A 13,436-nucleotide genomic window follows, 5' to 3' on the forward strand; every position below is an offset into this window, starting at 1 on the left:
GGATTATGGACAGGGTGTGCCCTGTTCTTAATCCTATATAGACAAGGTAAACATTAAATAAATACAAATACAAAATACAAAACATCTATTTTATGCAAACTAGCACATATTTAAAGAAGTAATGCATAATTTTAACATTTAAATATTTCAGAAAACTTGTTATACAAAAAAAACATAATTGTCTTAATGTAAGTTAAGTGTCATGGTGATATCTATCAAATAAAGGTCTCCACTAAAAAGAAGACTAAAATTTTAAATATACGTCTTTAAAGCCTGACTCATTCCTCATACTCTGAGCAAGAAATGTCCACTTCAGTAGCACTTACTTACACCAAACTCATTTCTAAATAATCTGAAGTGTTCTACAAAGGACTTTGTTCATATATCATTCATAGCCATGGTAATCGTTTATTATTAAAAACATGGCGAAAATATACGTAATATTTTTTTCTGGTTGTTAGAGGTATTTGTAAATATAAATAAGTAAATGTAAATAAAATTAAACTGAAATCAGAATCAGGCTTTGTCCACTTTTCTGGACATGTAATATATACAGTATATCGTCAATATATGTAATAGCACATGTTTGATTAGATAATATCTTAATTTCCAGGTTTAAACCTGGAAGGTTCATAAGCTCCACCTCCTCCATGTTAGTGGATGGTGCCAAACTAAAACACTAAAATACATGTCAAATATAAAAAGATGTGACATCATGGCAACTAGCGTTCCCGTGAGAGTTAAAAACAAGCACAGTGTATAATCCAACATTTCCTTGTAACTGGTGGAGGTAGAGCAGAGCGCAGTATTAATTAAACAAAAACACAAGTGACTCCACTCTCAGACCACACTGCGCAGACTCTGGCTCCAAAGTCGCGAGATGGCGCTGCCCGTATCTCAGGGAAAATAGCATCAATTTATTTATATACAGTCGATGGTATAAACATATAACTGCCTTAATGTACAAAATCAGCTGGGGTGGTTTCATGGTGATATCTATCCGTTAAATGCTATATTTTTTAACTATAGTGTCTCCCATTAAAATGGACTGGATTTTTACACTTGTGTGCGACCAGAGTCGGGCGTAAGGTCTGGGGCTACGCTACAGTCAAAATGCATTTCTTTGTTCACATCTCTTAGGCTGGATAAGCACAGGCAATTCTGCTTCCTATACACCATCCACTCAGACATCTGCCATTTTTTTCTGCGTGGCAATAATTTAAAAAAGTCATGGTTGTTCCACATTCATTTGCTTCTAGCTCCTAGTGTTTTAGCAGTGTGATGACAGAACAATGCTGAGACACCAGCAGCATAAACTAAGCTGGAGTGTTAGGAACGTGACAGGAAATTATGTGGACAATATACGTGTCACTTTACAGATGACAGATCTACAATCCAGGTCTGTATTCTAATCACTGACATCAGGTCTGTTGACATTAAAGAGCTGATGAAGAAATAATGTAGAAAAAACTCTACCTCACAGAATGCGCTCTGTAAATGTCGATACTTGACCAATCCGCTGTCAAACTCACAAATACTCGTTTCATTCTCTGGTGTCACAGCACTGAGCATCAGTTTGGTGTTAGCTGGCAGCTAACTCATTCCCACGTCTCGCTGGATTGATGACTGTTGATTAGAGAGTAACTGAACATAAAGCAGGCATTATCGATTCTTGAGAACAGCATGAGGCGTCAGCTGGTGGAGACCCAGAGGTGTGACAGGACTGAGATCTCAGAGCTCGCCAGACAATTGCAATCTCGTAACAGAGATGGGAGCACGATAGAAGAGGGGGCATGTGATACGGCAACAGCAAAACTTCACTGACTGTACGAGCAAACATTTAAACACGTAGACACTGACGCACACGGATACACACACACAAATGATTTAAGCCAAACAGGCAGATATACTGTAAACTATACGTAGATGTTGGACATAATGTCCGAGAAGTACAGCTGCATGAAAGCCCTACAGAGGGGATTTCATCTTCATGCTGGACTGTATCCTAGCAACACCTTTGAAAAGCAGCAGTTTGTGTGCTGCAGGGGGGCTTTTGTTACCAGCAATGAAACTATGCAAACACCCATTTTAATCTGGAACAACTCTGCTGTTGTGGAACTAAGACCTTGGGTGCTCTGCTCATTTATTAAAGACATTCATCTCTTGCAGTCGGACAAAGCGCTGAAAAGAAAAAAAGTTTATAAAAACTCTCGTATGTGCATCACTCTTTAGCCATATTGCAACTTCAAGGATCATTTCCCTGACTCATAAATCATAAATGTTCTTAATAGGTGCACTTAAAAGAATAGGAGACACAGCAAAGAGACTCATTATGACATAAGAGTACAGAGTGCAAAAAACAATCCCATCTATCCCATTAGGAACTGTCTCTAAGTTGATATACTGATAAATACATAAGAGCGCCCCAACCCCTCCCAACAGAAAGGCAGCAGACTCATACAATCAGTATTAATGGAGTCTCCACCTCCCCTGTCTTATCGTAGCAGCCTGAATGCACGTGATGAGAGCTTTTCAGTCATCAGAGTAAATCACAAAGCCCAGACATGAAAGCCCTAAAAAAAGGCAATTTCTTCGCCCCCATAAATCACACCTTGGAGGTTGCCAGAGCTATTACTGCTTCAGGTTTGGTTTCGGTGCTTTTTTCTCGTCAAGATTTTTTCCCCTCTCCCAGCTTTACTTTTCCCTCTGAATTTCATTCGGCCTCTCTCTGCCAACTCCCCTTGGAATTCTCAACCTCGTCGCTCTGAAACCGGGAATCAGTAGAGGTTTCCAGGGGCAGATACTGTCATTTGTGTTTTTTATCATGACCCTGTAACTCCCTTAGGGCTCTACAAGCTAAGTGAAAGTGAGTGAAGCCCCTCCTTTTCCTGTGTTTGGCGCGACGTGAGTGGCGTAATTGAGTGGCTAACTTTATGGAAACGTCTTTCCTTATCTGCTAGGGCAGATCCAGTGATGTGGGGGAGGAGGAAAAGAGGATAGAGTGGAGGAGAGGATGACGCTGGGGTCAGAGTGGTAGACTTCAGAAACACAATGTTGCTCCAACAAACCCCAGCCCCACCCCCCAACCATCACCACTCTTTACACACGCCGGTACAATCAACAACACCACCGCAATCAGTCATTAACAAGAGATTTGCAGTAATCCTGAAAGGGGAAGCCAGGGTGGGGTTAACGTTGGATTGGTCTTAATCAGTTGGAGAAGGAAAATGAGCTCTGCTTAGACACAGTATCATCTCAGTCAGACAGCCCAGTCGTGTCTGACTGAGATGTGAGCAAATAGCATCAGCGTGTTTTTAAAGCAAGTGTCTTAGTCAAACAACAGAAATGTATTATGCAAACAATTTTGACAATCAACTGATTGCTTTAGCCTTTTCTTGAGCAACAACACGAAAGATTATTTTGTATGTGAGGATTTATTTTGTGATTTACATTTAGACCGTCACACAAACAGAATGCAACAATTGAACGCTGGGAGGCAAAAAATGACTTCATGCATGATGAGCTGTTTGCCCTTTGTTTGCAGCTGCAACAGCTCCAATTTGCTGAGGACCATTTGCTCCGATGTTTTGATATTCTTATGTTATCATATCACTCTGCCATTATCATTTGCTCCTGGAAAAAAAAAAAAAAAACAAGCAAAACACAGGCAGGGATATTGATCCAGATTAAATCAGGACGAAACAGTGAGACATTGTGTCTGACATCATCTGTGCGGAGCAGCTGTGACTTAGTCTGCTTTAATGGGCATTACTGTTCAATCTTTTTAGCTTAATTCATCCATTGCCTGTGGCTGTTTTTCTGCCTCCCAACTGCTCTGTAAAAACCCTACTGCTGGCAATCACTGAAGCTACTGGAAAGTTTGAACAGCAATATAAAAAATTCCATCAAGAAGTCCAATAGTGGGCACATCTGATGCCAGTTTACCAGCCACAAACACAGTTTCCTCTCTTCCTGGCAGCCAGAGTCTCTATTTTAAGAAGCCATTATCAGCCGTAAAGTTACTAAGTGTAATTATACACTACAGTCTCTCTGTACACTACAGCTTCTCTGGTTTGACAAGATATTTTTACAGCACATTCTCCTAAAAGGCAAACATGGGATTTGCTATCAAAGTGCGTCAGTTTTCTCTTAAATGGAAAAAAGGGAACAGAAAGCATCACAAATCATTTCGTCTCTGAGGAGATCAGACACCTGCTGGTTTTGATGTAAGTCCCAGAATGAGACACAAGCTGTGATCCATTTCTTTTTTACGCTGAATCAGCCCCATTTTACCACGAGGCAGTGGTGACACATTTATTCTAACCTATGAATTATTTATGACAAAAGCATTGATTTTGACTCCAAAACGGGGCGCGGACTGCCTGTTTGTCTGTTCAACCTCAGCCCTGAAAGATGCACTCTTTGTATGCCATATCTGTGTGACAAATAAGGCTGGACCTGGCTACAAATAAACACGGCTTTATCTCCCAGTAGAGCAACAGACCGATTCAGTTAAGGACAGGACACAGGCATGGGCTATCCAGGCTGATTATACAGCAGATAAAGCACTAGCCCCCAAGACACACACAACAACAACACTTGCAGAAAAGGATGCCCTCTGCAAGCTTTGTACTGCACGGACCTCCTGTTGCTAAGCAAGAAGTGGTTCAGAAACAAAAAAAAAACAAACAATTTTTTTTATTGTAACAGCTTCAGAGTAAATATCACTATTATCTACAGTAGAGCTTGGTTCTTTTTGCAGCAGAATATGCAGAAACCATTATCTCATTTTTTTTTCACTGATAGAGGAAATGGTACATTCAGATCCAACGCGAACTAATAAAGAAGAACAAAGAATGCCTAAAAATAAATTCCCATGCAGCACAGCACCACTCCAGAAAACATATTTTTCGCAATTTCTGTCACCATTAGTGAAGTTTTAAATCTGCTGTAATTATTCCAGCATTTTCTTATTGCTTTCAAACTACTTTAAACTGTCAACCGTTTGCTGTGAACCTACAGCAGACAGAGAATATTATTCATGATGTAATCCAGCTGCAGATGATCCAGTCATGGCTCGTTCACTGTGTCACCCTGTCTCGCTTCCCCTACCTCCTTTTCTCCTTCTCGCTCTCCTCTCTCTCCGTGTGTCTCACTCCAACTGAAGCAGGCATGCTAATGCGAGCTATTTATCCCAACCACTGCAGTCAACACAATGCCCCCGGGGCCACACAGGCTCAGCAACCTCAGCTGACCTGAATATCAATGGCACTGGTCATTCAAACCATGAGGAGCTGGACGGACGTGTGAATTACATCAACCTCAAATCAGACAGTCTCTGTATATTAATGCAGAACCAGAACTGCAAACATATGACTTGAATTGTAAATAAACATATATGAGGAATGTTGTCACAATTTTGTCATTATTTGATCAATGTTTCTGAAACGTAAGTGCTAAACTAAGAATGACAGCTGATTTACACCTGCAATTTTTCCATTTTCTGTGTTAAGTCAAGTATTTTAAAAGTTTGTAAATGTCACCTTTAAAAAAGGAGATGGTATAGAAAGAGAGAAGTTACGGGAAAAAAATTGTGGTCACTTATGAGGTACCTATGAGTAGGAGTAACTCATTCTGTCTGGGAATAGCATGTTACCACTGCTGCTAACATACAACTAAGTGACTAAAACATGAAGCCAAGACAGAGCTGCCAAAAACTGACGTTGCTTGTATTTCCATTGGGAGCAAGCTTCAAAAGTGTGTCAATCTCATAGATCCATTTTTGTGCCTGGGTAAATGTTGATATAACTCACCTGTTTGAAATGTATAAAGACTTAAAGTTATGCATGATTAAGCGTTGCTGTGAGTGACAGGCGGGTGCTGTCACGGGTTGCATTCTCTAATCAGCTGGGAGGTAGATGAAATCAGGCACTGTCTACCTGGGACCACTACACTGAGTCTCAAAACCACTCTTAAGAAAACTACGGGTGATGTCAGCGAGGATTTGTCCATCATCCCATACAGTCAGTGCATCCAACACAAACCTCGGCGCTGTTGTGTTGTTGCGAGATTAAATAAATTTCCAGCTTATTTTTATGTAAATGTAATCAACAGTGGCATAGTAAACCGCTGACCTTTCAGTGCGACGGCCGTGGAAGAGTGTGATGTGTTCAACGGCAGGAAAATGCTCCAGCCTCCAGATATGTGCTTCCAAGAATGGAAAGTATGTCACAACATCACGTATGATAAATTGCGCCATATAGGCAAAGGTCAGAAGAGACTTGCACTCTATCAAGAAAAGAGCCCTCTGCTTAATTGCGTCACGGCACATCTGTGCAGTAAAGATATTGGCTAATGGTTTCTACAGGAGAACAGAGATGTGCTATAGAAGCGACGTGTCCATACGCTGAGGTAAATGACTGTAATAACAAGGTGACGGGCTGCTGCTTACACTTGATGCAAAATCTGCATAGACGAGGACAAGTTTTAGAATCGTCGTATCCGGAAGAATACTGAGAAATGTAATCCACACCTTCGGACTACACAAAGGAAAGGGAAAGACTGACTTGGGTAGCAAATAATGGAAAGATTTATCTAAGTAGAGTCCTCCCCACAACATTCACATTCATCCCCTTATTAGATTAGAGGCAGTGAATCCAGCATTAGGGCAGAGATTAACTAGACAAAGAGAATGCGTAAATGTAATCATAAAATAAGCTGCAAATATCCTCCTTAATAGCATTATGGTCAAGAAAATGAAGAGGTTACCTATTAGTGGAAAGCCACCACCATTCTCTAGGAGCTCCAAGAGACACACTGAAAAACAATCAGGGCATTGAGTGTGTGTGGGTGTGTGTGACTCTGCTCTGTGCTTACCTTGCCGTGGAGAGCTATCATGCCAGTGGCTATGTGATGAGATGAGCTACTTAGCAGCCCATGTCCCCATCCCCTCCAACATGCCTGCCCTGCCAAGTGTCCTAAATACTCCTCTCTATTGTCTGCCTCAGAAAACAAGCAATGCTGCTGGATGGAAGAACTCTCTCCAAGGTGCAAAGGAGGAGGGGAGGGAAGATGAGAAGAGAAAAGGCCAATTCCCTGAGCAGGACAGGGATTCATGCAAATGGGACGCCAATGAAGGAGGCTCCCTGCAGTGACAGCGCTCCACGGAGGGGTCTCCTCTCCTCACTGTGACCAGGCTGCGGTTTAATCTCTTAAGCCCTCCCGTCTCACTCGCACACACAGAAATACAAATTGAAAACACGCACACATGCACGGACGCACAACGTCACCCCCATCTTCCCTGCACCCAAACTTTAACCCCGATCTGCAACACCTCCCCCACCTACTCATCATTAGCCTGGCAACGTGCCAGACGCATCATCAGCACTGTCATAATCATAATCCCCCCTACTGTCGCGGAGAGAAAGCCTGTTTTCTCCTGGAAGACACGTCAAATGCTGAGGAGATGAAGGGATGCAGAAAACATGCAGAAAACTTCAGAGTGACGATAAGGCATGAAAGACGGCGATATTGTAACTTTGCTGATTTTCCTAATATTTTCCTTTTCCTATTTTACATATCTTGCATAAGAAATATAAAAACTGAACTCTTATTAATGTGATCCTTGAATAAGTAGAATTAAGTCCTTCAAGTAAAGTTTCTGGCTCGTAAAGTCCTTTGACGTCACATAAGTATGAAGTCACCAAACCATCAAAAGGAAAAATTAAGAGATCACCCTCATTACTTTACTGTGTCTCTTGAACTCATCTTTATAGGAACAAATGATCTACAACAACTACTTAACATTTTCAGAATTATTTTGTTTCATTTCAAAGATTTCTTTCTTTAGAAATACACATAAACTTGTGTTATGTGAAGAACACAAAGTGTTCAATTTATAACCGGAAGTCTTTTACAGTTATGGCAGTATCTACAATACAGGATACAGATATGTTAGTAAGCATAGATTAGTTTTTTAAGTATTAGTATATGAGTATAGATGTATGAATTAAATATACAGTATATTAGTATGTGTTTATTACATCTAAAAATAATAGATTCAGTTGTTTAGTTTGTGTTGAGCTACAAACTTTTCAAGAACATGAGATGATTTCCTATCACTTCTTGCGGGGGAAAGAAAAGCGAGAGGCAGAGAGTAGCAAAAATAAGTGATATGTCTTCATGAAAGACTCTGAACCATAATCTTTCTAGAGTTACTCATAGGCTAAAGGCAAAAGGATGATATATTATTCAGCTGTTCCCAGCTGTGAGTTTTATACTCTTGTCGGATGCCATGAGTTTTAAGTAGTACTGACACAGTTTGGGGGACAGGAGGCAGCCACCATTACACAAATTCTCTCACAGAGTGCTTTAAGGTTGCATTAAGATGCTGAGCAAGTGTTGCAGGGATTTGGCAGAGGGGACGCCAGAAGATTTCAGAAAAAGTGAGCCTTGAAGGCCCTCACACACAAATTAGTTTAGATCGAGTTTGTCTGTATCGCTGCAGCAGATCTGACAGCATTATAAATTGTGTGTCAGACTAAAAAGATAAAAAGCTTTGTGCTGAGACGACAAAACATAGCAACAGACCGATTAACGGTATTGAATTTTATTTTAATTATGCAGAGGTCCCAAATCTTTCCAGATACGCTATCGCCATTTATCATTCTTGGCAATATATGTCCAGCTTGTCCAGCTCAGATGCTTCTTAATGGACCCTTATCTTAATGGATTCCTACATTGTGTCTGGGACAGAATGGAGAAATTATTATGTACAGTAAAAAAAGAAAAAAGTAGTATTATGTGAGGGGGGTTTAGCTTACATACATTATTACATAAAGTGAAATGGATTGTGGAGTGCAAGCGGTAACCGTGTACTTCAGTGCTGAGAACAGATGTCATGGTATTCATACTAGAATGTACCTAGTTAAATCAGGAATCTACAAACATCATTAAAGCTATTGGATGAGGTCAAGAGAGCCTGAGATGATGCTCGAGACCAAATCCAACCTAATAGCTTCCATTTAGACTTAGGCTGGGAGAATTGTGCAAAAAAAGTACAAATTCTTCCTTTTAGCCTGCGCTCTGCTTTTATTCATAAACCATGAGCTCACTCTCCAATCAAAAGCAGCACAGATCTCTCAGAAGCGTACAACAACAGGAACAGAGTGTACAGGCAGAGTACGAGGCTTGTGTCTGGCTTGCATCAGTGCTTCGACTTTTTTCTTCAGTGTGATTTACCCGAAACATCTGAATCAGCACAATCCCACCAGTGACAGGAATAAAGGAGGATCATTTCCTCCCTTCTGTCCCTGTTATCAGAGGTGCAGTACATTTAGTGTGTGCAGTCTAACAATACCACCCTGACCACAAGAGACAATAATAGCATTTACAGCTAATTGTTGGTGCTTGTTGCAGATAGATATGCTTCTCAGATATCTATCGGTATTATGTAGCAAATGGTGTGCTTCATTTTTGAAAAAGCAGCAACAGACAGCTCATCAAACAACTACAGTGTAGATGTCCTGAATTTTTCCTCACGTCTCTTCTTTTTCTTTTGTGATGATGTTTTTAATTTCATTCTCCTGTCTGGTTTGGTGGGCGTACTGGAACATATTGCAAAGGGCCTGATTTGGGTCTTTACAATATAAGGATTAAGGAAAAATGAACAGTCCCAGCCACCCTATGCTTAAAAACGACAGCTGTAGAAAATAGAGAATAAACAAGCAGACAATAAAGATCCTCTCAGCAGCACATTTTGTAAAAGTGCACAGGAAGCATAAACAATAAAACTGCAATATCACGCTCGATACCCACAAGGAAATTTACATTGACGACGGCAATTTCTGTTCAATAAATGAAACTGATTCTAATTTGCGCTCATAGGCAGTGAAATTAAAAACCATCCGCCATTCCCCAATCATCTGTTTATAGCGCGCATCAGGAAAGCGTGATAAGCAGATGTCTGATCACGCGTACGAATGTGCAGAGTAAATAACTAAACTCCGCTATCTTAAAATAAACATCAAAGATAAACTCAGTGCGTTACACGGACTGGATTAAACCATTCTGACTGACGGAAGGCACGAGAGTAACATCTTTGATAAGTCTCCAGGGCTCTTTGAAATCGTCTCATTTGATGTGGTGTTGCATGTCAGAAGCATAATGAAGAGACTGGATGCATGAAAGGAAGAAAAGAAATACATATTACATGACACAGTTCATAGCTCTTATGAACAGTGTCATTGACAGACTTTCTAAGGAGAATTGGGGTTGTACAATCTAGCTTTTCATTGCATTCTTATATTGGCTGCCCTTTGATTTTAAGATTCAATGGTTGGCCATTTCTGACTGGTTTTATTCCGTTGCTTCTTTGGCTGTGAGCTTTTGTGTGTGAATATGTAGGAGTAAGAGGCGATGTGTGTAATCAAGTGACATCTTGTGTACTACAGGTCAAGAACGAGACACACTGTGCAAATAATAACCTGAACAGTGCCAACAGATTTTTACTGCTAATGTTTACGGTTGACTGATAATGGAACAGGCACGACTGCAGCCTCTCACATGCTTGTATTTAAGCCAAAGTAAATTGCCCCTGATTGCTCAGATCTGATTCTCCCTTCAAAGCCTTTTATTACTGCTCAGTGAGTCAGCCCGAAGAGGACAGAAGCTCAATGAGATAGGCAAGCTGCATCTTAGGAGGAGAGACCAATCGGGCCCAGGCAGCCCAAAAGAGCTTTTGTGCGCATGTTAATATGAGTAGTGCTGAGAGGTTTGGGTAAAAGAAGGTGGCTTGAAAGGCAGTCAGCTCCTGTTGCAAGTGCTTTTTGTAGTATGTCAGATGGGGAATGAGGTAGGGAAATGGATCACTCTGATTACTTCATAGAAAAGACACAAAATAACAAACTTGTGATGCCTGTGAGCCACGTTTGACAAAATAAGGTACTTTATACAGCTATATAAATGCTGAAAAATGATCACTTGATGAGCAACAATTCAATTAAAAGTACAGGAGAAGTGCTTCAGGTATCACTGTATAAATCAAATGTGTGTATAGTCATTCTTAACAGACACACTAGGCACATAGACCACAGGAATGGTTCCTGTAATTGTTGGAGGAAGTAGCCCCTTTTCTGTCAAACTAAAAATGTACACAGTGTCTTTTCAATTTCCTACTTCAAGGTAGGTACTTTGCAGCACAAGAGGAACCTTGACTGACACACTTGACGGTACACTGAGTTGATGAACATGCTCTTAGCCTTAAAAAGTGGACAAAACACAAAGAAATGGACCAACAGTGAGGTCCCACAACATTGTTGTTGAATTACTCTATGTTGTAAGGCACTCAGGGATGTTACTATACCAACCACTGGCCTTCTGTTACATAAATTCAGGGTCAAATGCAAACAGAAAAAAAAAAACCTAAAGGTATGTAGCTCTCAGGGGAGCTCCACAGTGGGTAGTCACCCTCAGGGAGTCATCAGAACTGTTTGGTTTGAAAGCTCTTCAAACCAAACAGGGAAGAGGAGTAACCTTGCTCCTCTTTAACCTCTGCAAAGCTGATGAAACGTCACAGCAAATACGCAGAAATACAAGGACACAGATGACCGCCATCTGATGACAGACAATACTCAACTACCAATCATAGAGCGCAAACACTCAAAAACACACAAGATCTGCTTCATCAAGATTATGCATTTTCGTCACATTTTATTTTCAGTCGCCTGGCAACCAATCAGCAAAAAAAAAAAGCACACAAGTCAGGCTGAAAAGCTGCTCGCTAAATGCTGATTGGTGCATTAAAGTCAGCTACTTCAACTGATGAAAGATACAGCTACTAACCATATCCTGTGAAATAAACCGAGGCAAATTGAATGTTTATGAAGAACGCTATTACTCACACTAAGAAGCTGGGAAAATAAATTGGATTTCAGTCCAAGTTATATCACCTTGAGTTACAATTTGATTCAATAATTTGGTAAATTGAATCACTCAATATTCAAGGTGCTCACACAGAGAGTGAGGCTGAATTCTGAGCGGAAGCAAATGCTGCTGTTGATTCTTTGAGTCCACAGACTTAAAACTCTGCGTAGGAAGTCATTACTAAAGGTCACAGACTTTGGCCATATGGAGTTATAGCCATGAAGCAGCTACATTTCCAGCGGAGTTTAAGTACAAACGGCCTATAAACAATACATACATGGATGAGCAATGCACATGTAGGGCAAATATAATCACAGCATATATGCTGATGACACTTGCCTATTATTTGATCTAACAGGCTACACTGGGCATATAGGACAAATGTGTCAGAGTGAGCATCAACATGAATAAATCACACACATAGTGTAGCCATACACAAAAAAGGAATGAAAATAGAAGCGAATTCTTAATGAACTGTTGCCTCGGCAGCTCAAACAGTAATGCCTCAAGTAAAAAAAATGTAAACATATCAAGTTCAAGAAACTTGCGGAGGCTGACATTATAAAGACACACATAGAAGAGGAGATATAACAGATATAGACACATATTGTGATGCACATCACGCCTTTCCTTATAACAAATTACTAGCTAAGATGCACATATACAGTTACCACACACACATAAGGCTTCAGTAGGTGCATCCTTTCATTGTGCAGTACTGCAGTGAGGGCAGGATGCTTCATTCTGAGAGGCAGATAATGAGCTATTCCCTCTGCAGAGCACAGAATCCCAGAGCCAGCAGAGATGAACGGTGCCAGATCACACGTACACAAACACAGACACACACACATGCTCACAATAGCCAAAGAGAGGCAAGCAAAGTTCCCAACTCTCCGCTCCGCTCTTGCTCCTCCACAGAGCACACACAAACCAAACGGCGAGCCCACTCTGCCACCCACCTCCGTTCCCGAACATGCAACCCTGAGGAGCACACGGCCGCACCCCAACACGTCTGTAGTTACAGTCCCGTTAAAGATGAGTTGGCAGCACTGGAGCCGGCTGTATATCTCTCTGCTACAGTGTGCCTCAGGATAAACTGTTAGTCTGCTAGTGCTGGTTAGCAACTGCTGTCATGGCATGCTGCCCCCTTCTATGACGGGCTCTCAAAGGCACAAAGCCCCCTCCATCGCATGCACACATAAATGAATCCTCACATAAACATTTAGCTGTCAAATCACAGGACTCCCCGACTGTGACCTCACAACACAGTGGAGGAGGAGGAGGAGGAGTAGGAGGAGGAGGAGGGCGGAAAGCATGAGAGTGAATGATAGAGGGTTGGGGAGTTGCACATATGTGTTTTATAGAGAGCTGGAGAGGCAGCCACAGAGGGGAGGATGACATTACTACAACGAGGAAGTAAGAAGAAAATTGCATCTACCACGGGAAGGATGCTGCTACGAGGAGCAGAAGGGAAAAAAATTATAACAAAAAATGTTTGTTGCTGAGGTGACAGC

The 13,436-nt window shown here is 41.2% G+C and overlaps 1 protein-coding gene across 2 annotated transcripts in view; it reads right to left on the minus strand.

Moving 5' to 3' along the window:
• cntn1a (contactin 1a) overlaps nucleotides 1–13,018 on the minus strand; it is a 44,325-nt gene extending 31,307 nt beyond the window's left edge. For both annotated transcript variants that reach the window (XM_084555259.1, XM_084555258.1), the window contains exon 1: nucleotides 12,882–13,018. In XM_084555259.1, coding sequence (XP_084411385.1) covers nucleotides 12,882–12,897 — 16 coding nt within the window. In that variant the 5' untranslated portion in view covers nucleotides 12,898–13,018. The remainder of the gene's footprint in view (nucleotides 1–12,881) is intronic.
• Nucleotides 13,019–13,436: the final 418 nt, after the last annotated feature.

This window comes from Chelon labrosus (genome assembly GCF_963514085.1).
Source record: "Chelon labrosus genome assembly, chromosome: 11".
Classification (NCBI taxonomy): domain Eukaryota; kingdom Metazoa; phylum Chordata; class Actinopteri; order Mugiliformes; family Mugilidae; genus Chelon; species Chelon labrosus.